The 16418-nt window shown below is 38.5% G+C and overlaps 1 protein-coding gene across 9 annotated transcripts in view; it reads left to right on the top strand.

Annotated features, from left to right (window-relative positions):
* SUN3 (Sad1 and UNC84 domain containing 3) overlaps nucleotides 1-13866 on the top strand; it is a 100550-nt gene extending 86684 nt beyond the window's left edge. For 5 of the 9 annotated variants that reach the window (XM_055115923.3, XM_055115927.1, XM_055115928.1 and 2 more), the window contains 4 exons: nucleotides 5130-5245; nucleotides 6531-6698; nucleotides 12121-12213; nucleotides 13553-13866. In XM_055115923.3, the coding sequence (XP_054971898.1) occupies nucleotides 5130-5245; nucleotides 6531-6698; nucleotides 12121-12213; nucleotides 13553-13672 (497 nt within the window). In that variant the 3' untranslated portion in view covers nucleotides 13673-13866. The remainder of the gene's footprint in view (nucleotides 1-5129; nucleotides 5246-6530; nucleotides 6699-12120; nucleotides 12214-13552) is intronic. The other 4 variants (XM_055115926.1, XM_055115924.1, XM_055115925.1 and 1 more) reach the window with 2 other exon arrangements.
* The last annotated feature ends 2552 nt before the right edge of the window (nucleotides 13867-16418 follow it).

Below are 16418 nucleotides of genomic sequence, written 5' to 3'. Positions count from 1 at the left end.
AGAGGGGAACAACACACACTGGGGCCTATTGGAGGATGGAGGGTGAGAGAAGGGAGAGGATCAGGAAAAATAACTAATGGATACTAGGCTTAACACCTGGGTGACAAAATAATCTGTACAACAAATCCCCATGACACAGGTTTTTCTATGTAACAAACCTGCACATGTACCCTGAACTTAAAAATTAAAAATAAAGAAGTAGTGAAGTTGAAGATAGATCAAAAGAAATTATGCAATTCAAAGAATGAAAAAATGTTTGAAAAAAATGCAAACAGAACTTCAGAAATCTATAGGACACTATAAAAAGGTATAATATTCTTATCCTTGTAGTCTCAGAGGGAGACGAAGAAGAGACCAATGTATCTAAAGACGTAATAGCTAAAAACATCTCAAACTTGATTTAAAAAAAAAAACCATAAATTTACAGACTCAAAAAGCATGGCAAATCAGAAAGAAGATAAATTCAAGGAAAATGACATCCAGACACATCATAGTTAAATTGCTCAAAATCAAAGATGAAAATACTTGAAAGAAGCTAAAAAAAACTACACATTATTACAGATTTCTTACCAGAAGTTAAAGAGACCAGAAGAGAAGGAAACTACATGTTTAAAGTGCTGAAGGAAAGGATCTAGCAATGCAGAATTGTAGATCCAGTGAAAATATCTTTCAGGAATGAAGGCAAAATGAAGACATTTAGATGGAGAAAAACTAAGAAAATTATCTGCCAATGAATCTGCTAAAGGAAGTTCTTCAGCTCAATAGAAATGACACCAAAAAAGAAACTCGGGACTTAAAGAATGAAGAAAGAGCAACAGCCTCATCTGTGAGTAAAGATGAGGTGGCCCGGCACAGTGGCTCATGCCTTGTAATTCCAGCACTTTGGGAGGCCAAGGCGGGTGGATCACCTGAGGTCAGGAGTTCCAGACTAGCCTGGCCAACATGGTGAAATCCTGTCTCTACTAAAAATAGAAACATTAGCGGGGCGTGGTGGCGCATGCCTGTAATTCCAGCTACTCCGGAGTCTGAGGCAGGAGAATAGCTTCAACCCAGGATGCGGAGGTTGCAGTGAGCGGAGATCACACCACTGCTGTCCAGCCTGGGTGACTAGAGCGAAACTCCATCTCAAAACAACAACAACAAAAGATGAGGTAATTTTCTTTCTTTAAGTACTTGAAAATATGTATGGCTGTTGAAAGGAAAAAATGTATGGCATTGTCTGGGCGTGGAGGGATAATATATGTAGATTTAATACTATGACAACCATAAAGGAAAAGTCAGTGGGTGAGATTTAATGGGCATCTATAAATGTAAAGATTTTATATGAATGATAAAAAGTTAACTCTTAAATAAACTATGAGCTGCTAGGTACGTGCGTTGTAATCATGAGAACAATTACTTAAAAATACAGAGATATCCAAAAGCTAATGGAGAAATCAAAATGGAGGCCAGGCACAGTGGCTCACGCCTATAATCCTGGCACTTTGGGAGGCCGAGGCAGGCGGATCAATTGAGGTCAGGAGTTCGAGACCAGCCTGGCCAACCTAGGCTGGTCTAGAAATACAAAACAGCCAGGCGCGGTGGTGCACGCCTGTAATCCCTGCTACTCAGGAGGCTGAGGCAGGAGAATCGCTTGAACCTGCAAGGCGAGGCGGAAATTGCAGTGAGCTGAGATTGCATCATTGCACTCCAGCCTGGGCCCCAGAGCAAGACTCAGTTTCAAAAGAAATAAAAAATAAATAAAAAATTTCAACTAATATTTAAAAAAAGGCAGGAACGGGAAATGAAGAAAAACTGGAAGAGAGAGAGAATACGAAAGGCAGAGGATGGGGGAAAAGGCATGCAAATTAGAAAGGAAAAAAATGGCTCTATTCAGAGACAACATGATTGCTTATGTAGAATAACCACCAAAAAAATCTACTAGAGTAAGTGAGGTTTATAAGTTCAAGGGTATATATACAATTTCTATATACTAATAATAGAAAATTAGAGACTATTTAAAAGCAGCACTATTCATAAATGCAGTAAAAAACATAAAATACTTAGGTATAAGACTAACAAAATGTGGGAACTGAGAGCTAAAAACTAAAAAAAAAATGAAATAAATAAAAAAAGATTTAAATAAATGGACAAGTATACCATGTTTATGGATTAGAAGACTCAATACCATTAAGACGACAATACTGTCCAACTTTTCTATGGATTCAATATAATCCTAATTAAAATCCCAGCAGGATTATTTGTAGAAATTGACAACCGTTTTCAAAATGTATGTGGAATGGTGAAGGAACTAGAAGAGTCAAATTCGTTTTGGGAAAAAAAGAGACAAAGTTGGAGAACTCACACTACCTAATTTTAAGGCTTACTATAAGTTTACAGTAATCAAGAGCATGTGGTATTTGTGAAATCAATGGAACAATACAAAAAGTCTAGAAGTAGTTCACACCTGTGGTGAATAGATTTTTGAAAAAGGAAAAAAGGCAAGTCAGTGGTGCTGGAACAGGTGGACATTCATATGCAAAAATAAAAAAAAGCCTTGGCCCAAAACCCACAATCTATAAAAATTAACCCCAAATGGGTCACAGTCTTAAATATAAAGCTTAAAGCTAGAAAAAAAAAATAAGCGAAATTTTTTAGAGTTAGAAAAAGTTTTCTTAAACACAACATCAAAAACTATGATTGTAAAAGGAAAATAATGGATAATATGGGCTTCATCAAAATTAATTTCTACTCTGCCAAAAAACAGTTACGAGAATGAAAAGACAAGTTACAGGCTGGGGGAGAATATTTGGAAACCACACACATTCTTGAATCCAGAATTTATAAAAAACTGTCAAGCCTCAATTAAGCAAACAGACAACCAGATAAAAAATAGGCAAAAGGTTTGGAAGACACTTCATTAAAGAAGTTAAATGCATGTCAAAAAAGTATATGAAAAAATGCCTTACATTAATTATTCATTAGTGAAATGTCAATTAAAACCTCAATGTTATATCATTACACACCGATTAGAATGCCAAACAAAACAAAACCGACCATACTAAGTGCTGGCAACCGCATGAACAAAATGGACCTCTCATACACTGTGGGTGAGAATGTAACATGGCACAGCCACTCTGGCAAAGTTTGACAATTTCTTATGAAGTTCAATATAACACCTTATTGACCTAGCAATCCCACTTCTATACATTTATCTAAGATAAATTGAAACAAGTTCACATCAAAACTTGCCAAGAATGTCTATAGCAACTGTATTCATCATCACCAAAATTGAGAATAACCCCATGTCCATCAACAAAGACTAACAGATGCATTCATACAATGGAATATTAACCTGCAGTCAATAAAAGGAAGGAACTTCTGATACTCATTCCAACATTCATAAATCTCAAATGCATTGGCTAAATGAAAGTAGCCTTAGTGAAAAGGCTACATACTGTGACTGACTACAAGGGAGCAGCAAAAGAAATGTCCAGAATAGGTAAATCTACAGGGACAGAAAATAGATTAATAATTGCCAAGGCTTGGGGAGAGAGGTTGAGGGAAATGGGGAATGACAGCTAACCACTATGGGTTCCTTTTGGGGTTGACTAAATGTTCTAAAATTGATTGTGGTGGCCATGCAACTCTAAGAATATAATACAAAACCCTGAATCATACACTGTAAATGAGTGAATTGTATAGGATGTGAATTATATCTTAATAAAGCTGATTTAAATCTTTTTAATGAATGAGAAAATGAATAAATATGAATTATTTTCAAAATTCCACCACACTAAAATTTTAATTTTTTTCTGGAAAGGATTATGGGGATGGGGTATTCAGTCCCCACATTAGCAGGTGAAAGTGTAGATTCTGTCCAGCCAGTTGGTCGAGTAGGAATAGTGAGTGGGCAGTCAGAATTAGCCTTCAAAAACGAAGTACACATAGGGTTTCCAGATAAAATGAAGGGAGCCCAGTTAAATTTAAATTTCAGACAAATAGCAAATAATCTTTTAGTATAAATATATCCCAAATATTGTATGGGACGTGACTACTACTAAAAAAATTATTTTTTGTTTACCTGAAATTCAAATTTAAATGGCTGTCTTTTATTTTTATTTGCCAAATCTGGCAACTCTAAGAACTCAATTGCTATTTCAAAAAGTGTGTCATCTTAGGAAAAGTATGGATAATCAGCTGGGTGCGGTGGCTCACGCCTGTAATCCCAGCACTTTGGGAGGCCAAGGTGGGTACATCACTAGGTCAAGAGATCGAGACCATCCTGGCCAACATGGTGAAACCCTGTCTCTACTAAAAATACAAAAACTTAGCCGGCGTGGTGGCAGGCGCCTGTAGTCCCAGCCACTTGGGAGGCTGAGGCAGGAGAATCACTTGAACCCAGGCAGCGGAGGTTGCAGTGAGCCAAGATTGCGCCACTGCACTCCAGCCTGGCGACAGAGTGAGACACCATCTCAAAAAAAAAAAAAAAAAAAGAAGGAAAGAAAAAGTATGGATAATCAGATATTTGATGAGGCACATGTATTTTTAGTGTTGTGGTGTGTTATGCAAATGCAATTTGTAAAAGCAATTTGCATTTTCTTTATTTATTCTGTATAAAATACATTTTGCTTCTAAAATGAAGTAACCTGAAGGGATAATGTTTGATGAGTATATTTCATATTTCTTTGATTAAAATTGAGTTCAATGAATCTGCATAATTGCTACAAATGTAACTTGAAGGACATTTGGAGCATTGTTGGTTTTCTGCTTTTTTTGTTATTGAGTGAATGGGAATGACAGGAAGTCTCATTTATCACATGAGCTGTTAAAATATAAAGATCTATATACGTTTTTAGGTGATACAGAATCCATATAATATTCTCATCTCTAATTTACTTGCCTCAAAATTCAATTTTTTATCATACATTTTGTGAAACTAAACAGAACAAACTAGTTTTCTTCAAAATGACAAAATTTCAGTGGTAGTGAAAACTGTCATACTTTTCCTACCAATTCCTGAGTATGAATTTTACCTCGCTTATAATTTGCCCAGTAATAATTTTCTAGAGACATTGTTAAAATTCAAATGATGTGTTTTGAATTGTGTATGTTGTTTCTTTATTTTAAAACTTACTTTATAATTTTAGGAGCCTCCATCATTGAAGCTGGGACCTCAGAAAGTTATAAAAATAATAAAGCAAAATTGTACTGGCATGGGATAGGTTTCCTAAATCATGAAATGCCTCCAGATATTATTCTTCAGGTAAAGCTAAATTAAGAATCACTTATTTCTATTTTAGAATTTTGTTCTTATTACTTATCATGAAAATGTTAATTTTAAAAATGGAGGCAATATAAGAGTGTCTGAACTTGTCACAGAACCTGAAATCATCTCATTACATTTTTTATAGTCAGTACACTGCGTGAATTATGTCTTATTTTATGGTCAGTAAACTATGATTAATTATTTACTTATTTATCATTTTAAGATTAGTAAACTAGATTATTTTATTTTCAAGTAAAACATATACATTCCATGTCTTTTCTGTAAGTTGATTCTGTGACCATCCTTTTCCATTGAAAACTTCAGTCATTCAACAAACATTTGTTGAAAGTACTTGTCTCCTAAGTGCCAGTACTGTACTACGTTAAGTGCTATTCAGACCACATGTTCTTAAGTCTAATTATAACAGGAGAAATCTCCAAGTAAGATCCCCACCAAACTTTTCAGTTACATTCTAAAGGCAGTAGCCATCAATAGACAGCAGAGCACCTCTCAACTTTGATCCATACACCTGAAGTTAGTTGCAAATTTAGAACTTTCAGGGGTAAAACCCATTGATCTTATTCCAGGCTGTAGTTTATATCTACAAACTAGTAGACCTCATTTTTCTTCTCTACCACCATAACCACCACCACCACCCCCATCTCCATCAACACCCTCATCTTCATCACCACCACCAGCACCATCTTTCTTCATCACAACCTCCATGTCCATCACCATCTCCGCCACCACCATCACTGCCACCACCACCACTACCTTCATCACCACCATCACCACTACCACTTCAATTATCACCATCACTATCACCACCACTACCATTACTACCATCACCATTACCTCTACCACCACCTTTTTAGGTGATACCATTGCCATGACCACCATTGCGATCACCATCACCACTACCACTACCACCATCACCGTCACCTCCACTGCCACCATTATTACCACCATCATCACCACAATCATCATCCTCACTACCACCATCACTAGCCTTACCAGCACCACCACTCATGCCCTCTAGCTGCCTTATAACAGCTTACAGTCTAGTTAGAGCAATGAAAGAAAACATGCTCGTATGATAAAGGGCTCTGATTGATATAAGCATACAGTGCTCTGGAAGAACAACCACACTAGAAGTGCCTTGGGAGTTTTCCTATTTGATAGGCATAAGAGAGATCTGCAGTCAATGGTGATTAGCTGACCAGTATTGTGGGAATGGATTCACATAACTAGTTAAGAGATTAATTCAGTGTTTTCTTTCCAGCCGGATGTCTACCCTGGAAAGTGCTGGGCTTTTCCAGGTTCCCAGGGTCATACCCTAATCAAGCTTGCTACAAAGATCATACCAACTGCTGTTACCATGGAGCACATCTCAGAGAAGGTGTCTCCGTCAGGAAACATCTCCAGTGCACCCAAGGAATTTTCTGTCTATGTAAGAAGCTATCTAAATTTGTCATTCAGATTGGCCTGATAGAAGTTGGTTAGCCAGGAATTAGGGGCTGTCCTCTGAACTAGGACAGATAACTAGTTGTGTCACTTATTTCCTGGACTTCTGCTTTCTCACCTACAAAGAGAGAGAGTTGGACCAAATGATTTATATTATTCTTTTTACTTTTATCAAAGTTATACATGTATAAGTAAAAATCAAATATTTCCATAAAGTTTGTAAAGAAACAGTAATTCCTTGTCCCACTTCTCCACATCTCCAATTCTCATTATCCCAAAGCTTCTACTTGCAACGATTTTAGATGTTTATTTAGGTACTTGCCTCCATGTTGGCTTTTGCCATTATTTCCTGATTTTTCAGTTTTGATTATGACATCCTCTCATTGAAAATGAAGATTAGCTCTTTTCCATGGCACTTCCATCTTCCCAAAATATTTATGTCTTAATTTAAAAAACGAAACAGGTTTCTGGAGATGTAATTCCCATAACAATTAATTCACCCATTTAAAGTACACCCTTCAGTGGCTTTTAGTATATTCACAGAGTTGTGTATCCATCACCATAATCAATTTTAGAACATTTTTCTTACCCTAAAAAGAAACCCCATACCCCTTAGCCGTCACCTCCTATTCCCCTAGTGTACTCCTCCAGCCCCTGGCAACCACTGATCTACTTTGTCTCAATAAATTTACCTATTCTATACATTTCATATAAATTGAATCATTTATAATGTGTGATCTTTTGTGAATGGCTCCTTTAACTTAGCATACTGTTTTCAAGGTTCATTTATGATGTAGTATGTCTCAATATTTCATTTATTTTTTATTGCTGAATAACATTTCATTGTATGGATATATGACATTTTATTTATCTATTCATCAGTTGATGGACATTTGAATTATTTTCATTTTTTTGGTCATTATGTATAATGCTTCAACAAACATTCATGTACAAGTTTTTGTGTGGACATGAGTTTTTGTTTTCCTTGGGTGTATACCTAAGACTGGAATTCCTAGATAGCATGGTAAATGTAGGTTTAACATTTGAGGCACTGCTAGAAGACTGTATTATCTTTTTGTTCAAGCAATACTCAATGTTTTCACAGTGACTATGTGAACAAAACAGCTCTCAGTTGAGCTATTTAGTGTACTTAAATACTACTTTCTTCCATTTTTTTAAATGTTTCTGAGTGTAATAATTGCTTTACATTTTTTTTTTCTTGAGACAGGGTCTCAGCTCTGTTGCCCAGGTTGGAGTACAATCACAGCTCACTGCAACTTCAAACTCGTGGGATTGTTTTTTAAATTTTTTAGTAGAGATAAGGGTCTTATTATGTTGCCCAGGCTGGTCTCAAACTCCAGGGCTCAGGATCCTCCCGCCTTTGCCTCCCACAGTGCTGGAATTACAGACGTGAGCCACTGGTGCCCAGCCTATTTTTCTTTAATTTGCTTAGTTTTCTGTATTCCTATTACTAAAACTTTCCCAAATTCTTCTTCAGAAGTACAAATATTCCCCCATTATGTTGATTCACATCAGATAATTTATAAATTTCTTCCTTTCTTTATTCCTTCCTTCGTTTTCTTTTCATTTATTTTCTCTTTTTTTTCCCAAGATATCCCTCTGGCGCCCTCAGCATTTTGCTCCAGCCTTGTTAGGTAGGCCTGATGCACAACTGTTGTCGTGGGATTTCACTCATGCATCCTGAGGATTCAACTTACTGTCTAATTTATTATTTTTAAAAAGTGTTTCTTCTTTCCCTTTTCTGCTTTTTGTTCCACCTTCTGGAAGATCATATCAATTCACATTTTAACCCCTCTACGGAAATTTTCATTCCTGCTGTCATGATTATACTTTCTGAGACTTCTTGTTTCTATACATATTCCCTTTTATAGAGCCTATATTTTTTTCTTTTATGAAGGCAGTACCTTCTCTTATGCTTCTGAATATATTAACTGTAGGCTTGTCTCATTTTCTTCTGCTCGCTTCCGGGTCTGGATTTCCTAGCCCCACTTTTCCCCCTTGCGCGTAGCGTCTCTCTGTTTCCTGTACAACGCTTTTCTCCCATGTCTGTGATGCTTGTCACATGAATTGCTAGGCGGTGCAAAGCCGGCAGGAAGCTTTGCGCGCACGGTGGGGCTCATCCGTCGTGAGTTTGCAGCGGGAATCATCTGGTCGGGCCATTTCGTCGGGAGTCACAAGTGTGCTATCAGGAGAGCTGACCCTGAGAGGACTCCTGCAGTGCACAGGAGGTGCCAGCCTGGCCCACCACACCAGGAGCTGCTGGGGAGAGGAGGGCCGCGGAGTCACCACTTTGTGCAGAGGCCATGCTCTTGTGGGCGGTTCTGGGGCGGCGCCGGCAGTGGTCTTAGAGATGTGAGGAAGAAGAGAGGCCTCTGCTGGGCCAGGCCGGGCTGGAGGGGCGTGGAGGGGTTGTAACTGCTTTTTGAAATGACTGTTAGCTAAGCCGCAGATTTGGGCTCCTTTCCCCCACACTCCCCCTCACGCTTTACCACACGCTCCCCACATGGACACCCTCCTCCGGCCTTCCTGGGAACCTGCCGCTTAAGTCCTGCGCTGCTGGTTCCACGTACCACAGAGTAGTTTGTGTTCTTTCTCTCCAGGTGCCATTTGGCCATCTTCACTTTTTGGTTTTTCTGTTTGTTTGTTTGGGGTTTGTTTTGTTTTGTTTTTTGGTTTTACTGTCTACTCCCACTTTTGCCTTATACAGGTTTATGCCTTACTTCAATTATTTGATCTTCCCATCTGGAGGAGGGCCCCGGGTTAAACAGCCTGCCTTATATGCCACCCAAATGCCTCTACATTCCATATCTGGAGTTTCAAAACAAAGGACTGCTGTCCTTTCATAGAAGCCCACACCACCTGCAAGTGGTGTCTCTGAAAAGTTGAGTTTGAGCAGCTAAGTTCCATCTCAGAAAGGTGAACACGTTCATTATTTAGACAAATTATGGGTGAATCCCAAAGGCAGGAATCCTTTAGTAATAAAAACTGCTTCTCACCATTTCCTTCTACATTGGAGAATTTATGAACCAAGTAAAATTAAAACAAGGTGATAAAAGGACTGGGCGCAGTATCTGCTCCTGTGATCCCAGCTCCTTAAAAGGCTAAAGCAGGAGGATCACTGGAGCCCAGGAATTCGAGGCCAGCCTGGGCAGGATGGCCAGACCCCGTTTTTTTGGTTTGTTTTGTTTTTTTTGTTTACTTGTTTTTTATTTTAACTTTTATTTTAGGTTCAGAGGTATATGTGCAGGTTTGTTATATAGGCAGTAAGTAGTAATACCCAACAGGTATTTCTCTGCTCCTCTCCCTCCTCCCACCCCCCACCCTCAAGTAGATCTCAGTGTCTGTTGCTCCCCTTTGTGTTCATGTGTTCTCATTATTTAGCTCCCACTTACAAGTGAGAACATAGAGCATTTGTTTTTCTGTTCCTGTGTTAGTTTGCTGTGGATAACGGCCTCCAGCTCCATCCATGTCCCTGCAAAGGACACGATTTTGTTCTTTTTTATGGCTGCATAGTATTCCATCAGATCCTGTTTCTTAAAAAAACCCAACAAGGTGATAAAGGAGGTAGAAATAAAACTAGCACTCCTGTCTTAAGCTAAAGAGAATATATGAGGCTTGAGTCATGTGTACATATGAAGGGGTGGCCTGCCCCTCCACACCTGTGGGCGTTTCTCGTCAGGTGGAACGAGAGACTTGAGAAAAGAAAGAGACAAAGAGACAAAGTATAGAGAAAGAAAAGTGGGCCCAGGGGACCAGCGCTCAGCATACGGAGGACCGGCACCAGTCTCTGAGTTCCCTTAGTATTTATTGATCATTATGGGGTGTTTCTCGGAGAGGGGGATGTGGCAGGACAATAGGGTAATAGTGGAGAGAGGGTCAGCAGGAAAACATGTGAACAAATGTCTCTGCATCATAAGGTAAAGAAAAAAGTGCTGTGCTTTTGGTGTGCATATACATAAACATCTCAATGCCTTAAAGAGCAATATTGCTGCCAGCATGTCTCACCTCCAGCCCTAAGGCAGTTTTCTCCTATCTCAGGAGATGGGATATTCAATCGGGTTTTACACCGAGACATTCCATTGCCCAGGGACGAGCAGGAGACAGATGCCTTCCTCTGATCTCAGCTGCAAAGAGGCCTTCCTCTTACTGATCCCCCTCAGCACAGACTATTTACGGGTGTCGGGCTGGGGGACGGTCAGGTCTTTCCCTTCCCACGAGGCCATATTTCAGACTATCGCATGGGGAGAAACCTTGGACAATACCTGGCTTTCCTAGACAGAGGTCCCTGCGGCCTTCTGCAGTGTTTTGTGTCCCTGGGTACTTGAGAGTAGGGAGTGGTGATGACTTAACAAGCATGCTGCTTTCAAGCATTTGTTTGACAAAGCACATCCTGCACAGCCCTTAATCCATTTAACCTTGAGTTGACACAGCACACGTTTCAGCCAGCACAGGGTTGGGGTAGGGTTACAAATTAACAGCATCTCAAGGTAGAAGAATTTTTCTTAGTACAGAACAAAATGGAGTCTCTTATGCCTACTTCTTTCTACATAGAGACAGTAACAGTCTGATCTCTCTTTTCCCCACATACATATATAATTGTGAGTACATTATGTAACCATGATGTATCCAACTCTTTTAATAAAAATGTTATAGTTTGATATTAATATTTTTATTATAAAATGATTTAATGAATGGACTGTTTATTTTGCTGTGTTACAATTTAAGGAACCTAACAATAAACTTTAGATTCACAAAATAAATTAGTTTGCACCAGTGCGTTATCCTCTCACAAATCTTCAATTTGAAGGGTAGAGAAGAACAAAAAGCACAAGAGAAATTGCATACAAAGAAAAAAATCAGTGTTTTTGTCAGTCAACGGGAGCTTACTTTTCAGAGGAAATTATTTGTGCGATCAAAATCTGGCAATTGGCTTATGTTTATCTCATTTTGGTAAACATCAGTTCAGTATGGCGATGCATTTTTATTTTATTCAAAGTATGCTTATTGCAAATACAGTTATCAGGTCAAAGTTAATGTTGGGATTTGCTCTATATGTATGTATCTGTCTGCCATCTATCAGCTGTTTATCTATCAATCATCTATCTTCTAACTATCTATCTATGGATCTATCTATCTAACTCTCTATCTATCTATCTATCTGTCTATGTGTCCATCCATCCTCTATCCTTTTAGTCAGTCCCATGATCAGCCTTGGGCCTCATTGGCCCCTTGTTAAATACCCTCTGGGTGTATAGGTTAGTACTGGCATGATCACAGCACTGTGCCCCTGGTGGACACACAGAGATATCTGGTGAATTGTTGGTTCTTTTTGAAAACACAACTGCATCTATTCATTACAATCTCTATATCTGTTGCTTTCTTTATAGGGCATCACAAAAAAATGTGAAGGAGAAGAAATTTTCCTAGGTCAGTTTATATATAACAAAACAGGAACCACCGTTCAAACATTTGAACTCCAGGTAATGTATGCTCTGGGAAATGATATGAGTAGCTCTATCAGTGGGAGAAATTTGTTGGGATTGCTTCATGTAAAGTGACGTATGAGAATAATTATGACAAAAGCGTGAGTTACACAAGGCTTATCTGATCTTCAATTCTGAGCTCAAAGTGCTTACAAGGATTTTAATGCAAAAGACAGACAAATGCAAAAGCAGTTTCTAAGTCAAATTCTTCTTCATCTGCTATCACTTTTTTATAATATATATATTTAATTTCTCGGCTCTTTCTTAACTATTCCATTCCCTGAATACTATTAAGTGTAATAGATACTACCTCACCTTGCTTGAGTATAGGGGAGGAAGATGATGGTACAATATGAAGTGGACAGAGGCAGAGAGAAGCTCAAAGGAATAGAGGATAAAGATTTAATATCAGATAATACAAGTAAAACTCCTAACCCAGTGGGAGAAAATATCAACGGTTAGCTTATAAATCCCCTGAAACTCACCAAGGCAAATGAAATATATCCTCATTTTTTTAGTTAGCCACAGGGAGTAACTGAAGAGATGTAGAAGACATTTTATATCATGTAAAAACAAGTGTTTTATGACACTTTTTGGCCAAATAGTGAGAAAATAAAGGTAAAACAATACATATATGTCAGAAATGAGCATATTTGTAGAGCTTCATATTTGATTATGTATTCATATGCATTTGGGCTCATATTATCTGTTCTTAGAGTTGGCTTCATAGTTCTGGTTTTTAGACAACAAGCCCTCTCGCCCCTGCTCCTCGGCACAGCCAGCAAGGAGTGTGGAGGGGAGAAACAGCGGAATAGAGAGGTCACTTGGCCGCCATATTATCCTCCTCTCCTCTCCCTCTACTTATCTTTTCATAAGCTCTTTATTCCAGTAGCTTCTTTTCTCATTCATTAGACTGATATTTGAAAATAGTTATGTTAGAAAAGAAAAAGTATATAGGCCAGGCGTGGTGGCTTACACCTGTAATCCCATCACTTTTAGAGTCCTAGGCAGGTAAATCATTTGAGCCCTGGAGTTCAAGACCAGCCTGGGCAACATGGCAAAACCCTGTCTCTACAAAAACTTAATAAATTAGCTAGGTGCGGTGGTGTGTGCCTGTAGTTCCAGCTACTCGGGAGTCTGAGCTGGGAGGATGACTTGAGCCCAGGAGGTAGAGGTGGCAATGAGCCATGATCATGCCGCTGCATTCCAGCCTGTGTGACAGAGCCAGATCCTATCTCGAAAAAAAAAGTATATAATTTAAAATTATATCAGTATTCATTGGGATTCTTTGAGATGAATTTCGTTATAAGGCGTTGATTCTTTTCTTTATTTTCAGCATGCAGTTTCTGAATATTTATTATGTGTGAAACTTAATATCTTTAGCAACTGGGGACACCCGAAGTATACTTGTTTATATCGATTCAGGGTCCACGGCACACCGGGCAAGCACATCTAGAAGAGTTGGTACAGAAGGCCATGCCACATGTCCAGAATATTCAAGAATGCTTATTCTCTTAGATGATACCGCAGCCATAGGAATTGAGAACTGGGAGTGGGAAGAAAACCTCAAAGTGGTTCATACTTGCCTGTAAAAAGTAAATGCACTTTACTAATAAAAAATATAGAAGTACATTAAATATCCTTGCCATAGTTTAGTCTTTAAGGATGCTTCATGTTGTTAGAGCATTGAAAACTCATTTTGTATTTAGAAGAAGGTAGTCTCATCATCAGCCTTTCCCATAATAGCATCTTTGCCTTCACTGACTCATTTATTTACACCAGGCATGGGTGTCCACTATCACTACTATCATTTAGTGCTGATCTGGAGGCACTGGTCAGCGCAATTAGATAGGAAACCAGTAATTTTTAAATTGGAGGTAAAAATTAGTGAGGAGTTCTGACCATGACCATTTGCAGATAATTTGATGAATTCCTTGAAATGCAATAGAGTCTATTTTAAAATAATTAGAAACAAGGAAAAACTGTTGTAAGTTCGTGGATGCAAAATTCCCATATATAAATCAATATCATTCATAAAAACAACAGGGTATAACTTACAAAATCCATTATTATCTTTAGATAATAAACATCAAATAAAAGAAGAAAGTAAAATATCTATGTGAAAAAATCCCAAACAGCAGTGAATGACTAAAAGAAGACTTAAGACCAGGTGCAGTGGCTCACAACTGTAATCTTAGCACTTTGGGAGGCCAAGGGTTGGGGGATCACTTGAGCCCAGAAGTTTGAGACCAGTCTGGGCAACACAGCAAGACCCCATCCCTACAAAAAATTTAAAAATTAGCCAGACGTCTTGGCACATGCCTGTAGTTGCAGCTACTCAGGAGACAGGTGGGAGGATCACTTGAGCCCGGGAGGTTGAAGCTTCAAGTGAGCTGTGTTCGAGCCACTACGCTCCAGCCTGGGCAACCCTGTCTGGAGAAAAAAAAAAAAAGAAGAAGACTTCAGTAAAATAAATGGAAAAATAGATATACCATATACTGTATCCTTCAATGGGAAAACTCAACTGTCAAGATGTCAGTTCTAATTTAATTTATAAATGTAACTTGATCTCAGTTAAAAAGCAGAAAAATATGGCCTTTATGGGACAGTTACGAGATATTAAAGAATTATCGTTAAAAAAAATAATTTGGGCTGGGGATGGTGGCTCACACCTATAATCTCAGCACTTTGGGAGGCCAAGGCAGAAGGACTGCTTGACTCCAGGAGTTCAAGATGAGCCTGGGTGACATAGTGAGACCCTGTCTCTATTAAAAATAAAAAAATTAGCTGGGCATGGCAGTGCACACCTGCAGTTCCAGCTACTTGGAAGGCTGAGGTGGGAGGATCACTTGAGCCCAAGAATTTGAGGCTGCAGTGAGCCATGATCACTGCACTCCTGCCTGGGCGGCAGAGCAAGACCCTGTCTGAAAAAAATAAATTATAGGTGTCTGTATGATAATGGTACTAAAATGATGATTTTAAAATAAATCTTTTTATTTACATATTTAAATATTTAAAGTTGAAATGATATATGTGGGATCTTTTCCATAATAACATAAGAGGAAGAAATGGATAAGAAAATTCATTAAAAAGATTGGCCATGAAATGATCATTGAAGTTGAATGCTGCCAGTCCATGGAGCTTCATTATATTATTCTGTCTAGATTTATAAATGTTCGATATTTTCAATTAAAAAGTTTTTTAAAAATTAAGACACGTATATATTTTTAAAAACCCAAAGGGGGGTATGTTTTAAATAAAATTGATTCTAAAGTTCATATGGAAATATAAACTTAGCAAAAGGACAGCCAGAAAAATCTCTGAAAAAAAATCAACAAAAAGAAATAGCTCTATGACATAGGTATCAGACAATAGTTAAAACTGTATGATACTGGCAAACAGATAGACCAATGGAACAGACTGCCGAGACCAGCTTGGTCGGGGAGACCCTAACCCAGCGGCGCTAGAGGAATTAAAGACACACACACAGAAATATAGAGGTGTGAAGTGGGAAATCACGGGTCTCACAGCCTTCAGAGCTGAAAGCCCCGAACAGAGATTTATCCACGTATTTATTAACAGCAAGCCAGTCATTAGCATTGTTTCTATAGATCTTAAATTAACTAAAAGTATTCCTTATGGGGAACGAAGGGATGGGCTGAATTAAAGGAATAGGTTGGGCTAGTTAACGGCAGCAGGAGCATGTCTTTAAGGCACAGATAGCTCATGCTATTGTTTGTGGCTTAAGAATGCCTTTAAGCAGTTTTCCGCCCTGGGTGGGCCAGGTGTTCCTTGCCCTCATTCCGGTAAGCCCACCACCTTCCAGCGTGGGCGTTATGGCCATCATGAACGTGTCACAGTGCTGCAGAGGTTTTGCTTATGGCCAGTTTTGGGGTCACTTTATGGCCAGATTTTGGGGGGCCTGTTTCCAACAACAGACAAACAAGTCCAAAAATATATTTACATGTATGCGGAAGTTGGGTGTATGATAATGGTAGCATCTCAAAAGAGTATGGGGGAAGAAAACAAATGGCTTGGGACAATTATCCAGTCATTAAGAAAATAAAATTCCATCCATATTTCTCACTTTACAATATGACAAACTCCCAGTATGGTAAAATATATACACGTAGGTAATAAAACCATAAAAATATTAACAAGGAAACTTGGGATAATTCCTTTATGGTATTGAATAGAGGAAG

The sequence above is a fragment of the Pan paniscus genome, chromosome 6 (genome assembly GCF_029289425.2).
Source record: "Pan paniscus chromosome 6, NHGRI_mPanPan1-v2.0_pri, whole genome shotgun sequence".
Lineage (NCBI taxonomy): Eukaryota > Metazoa > Chordata > Mammalia > Primates > Hominidae > Pan > Pan paniscus.
This window is presented reverse-complemented; position numbering and strand designations above follow the sequence as displayed.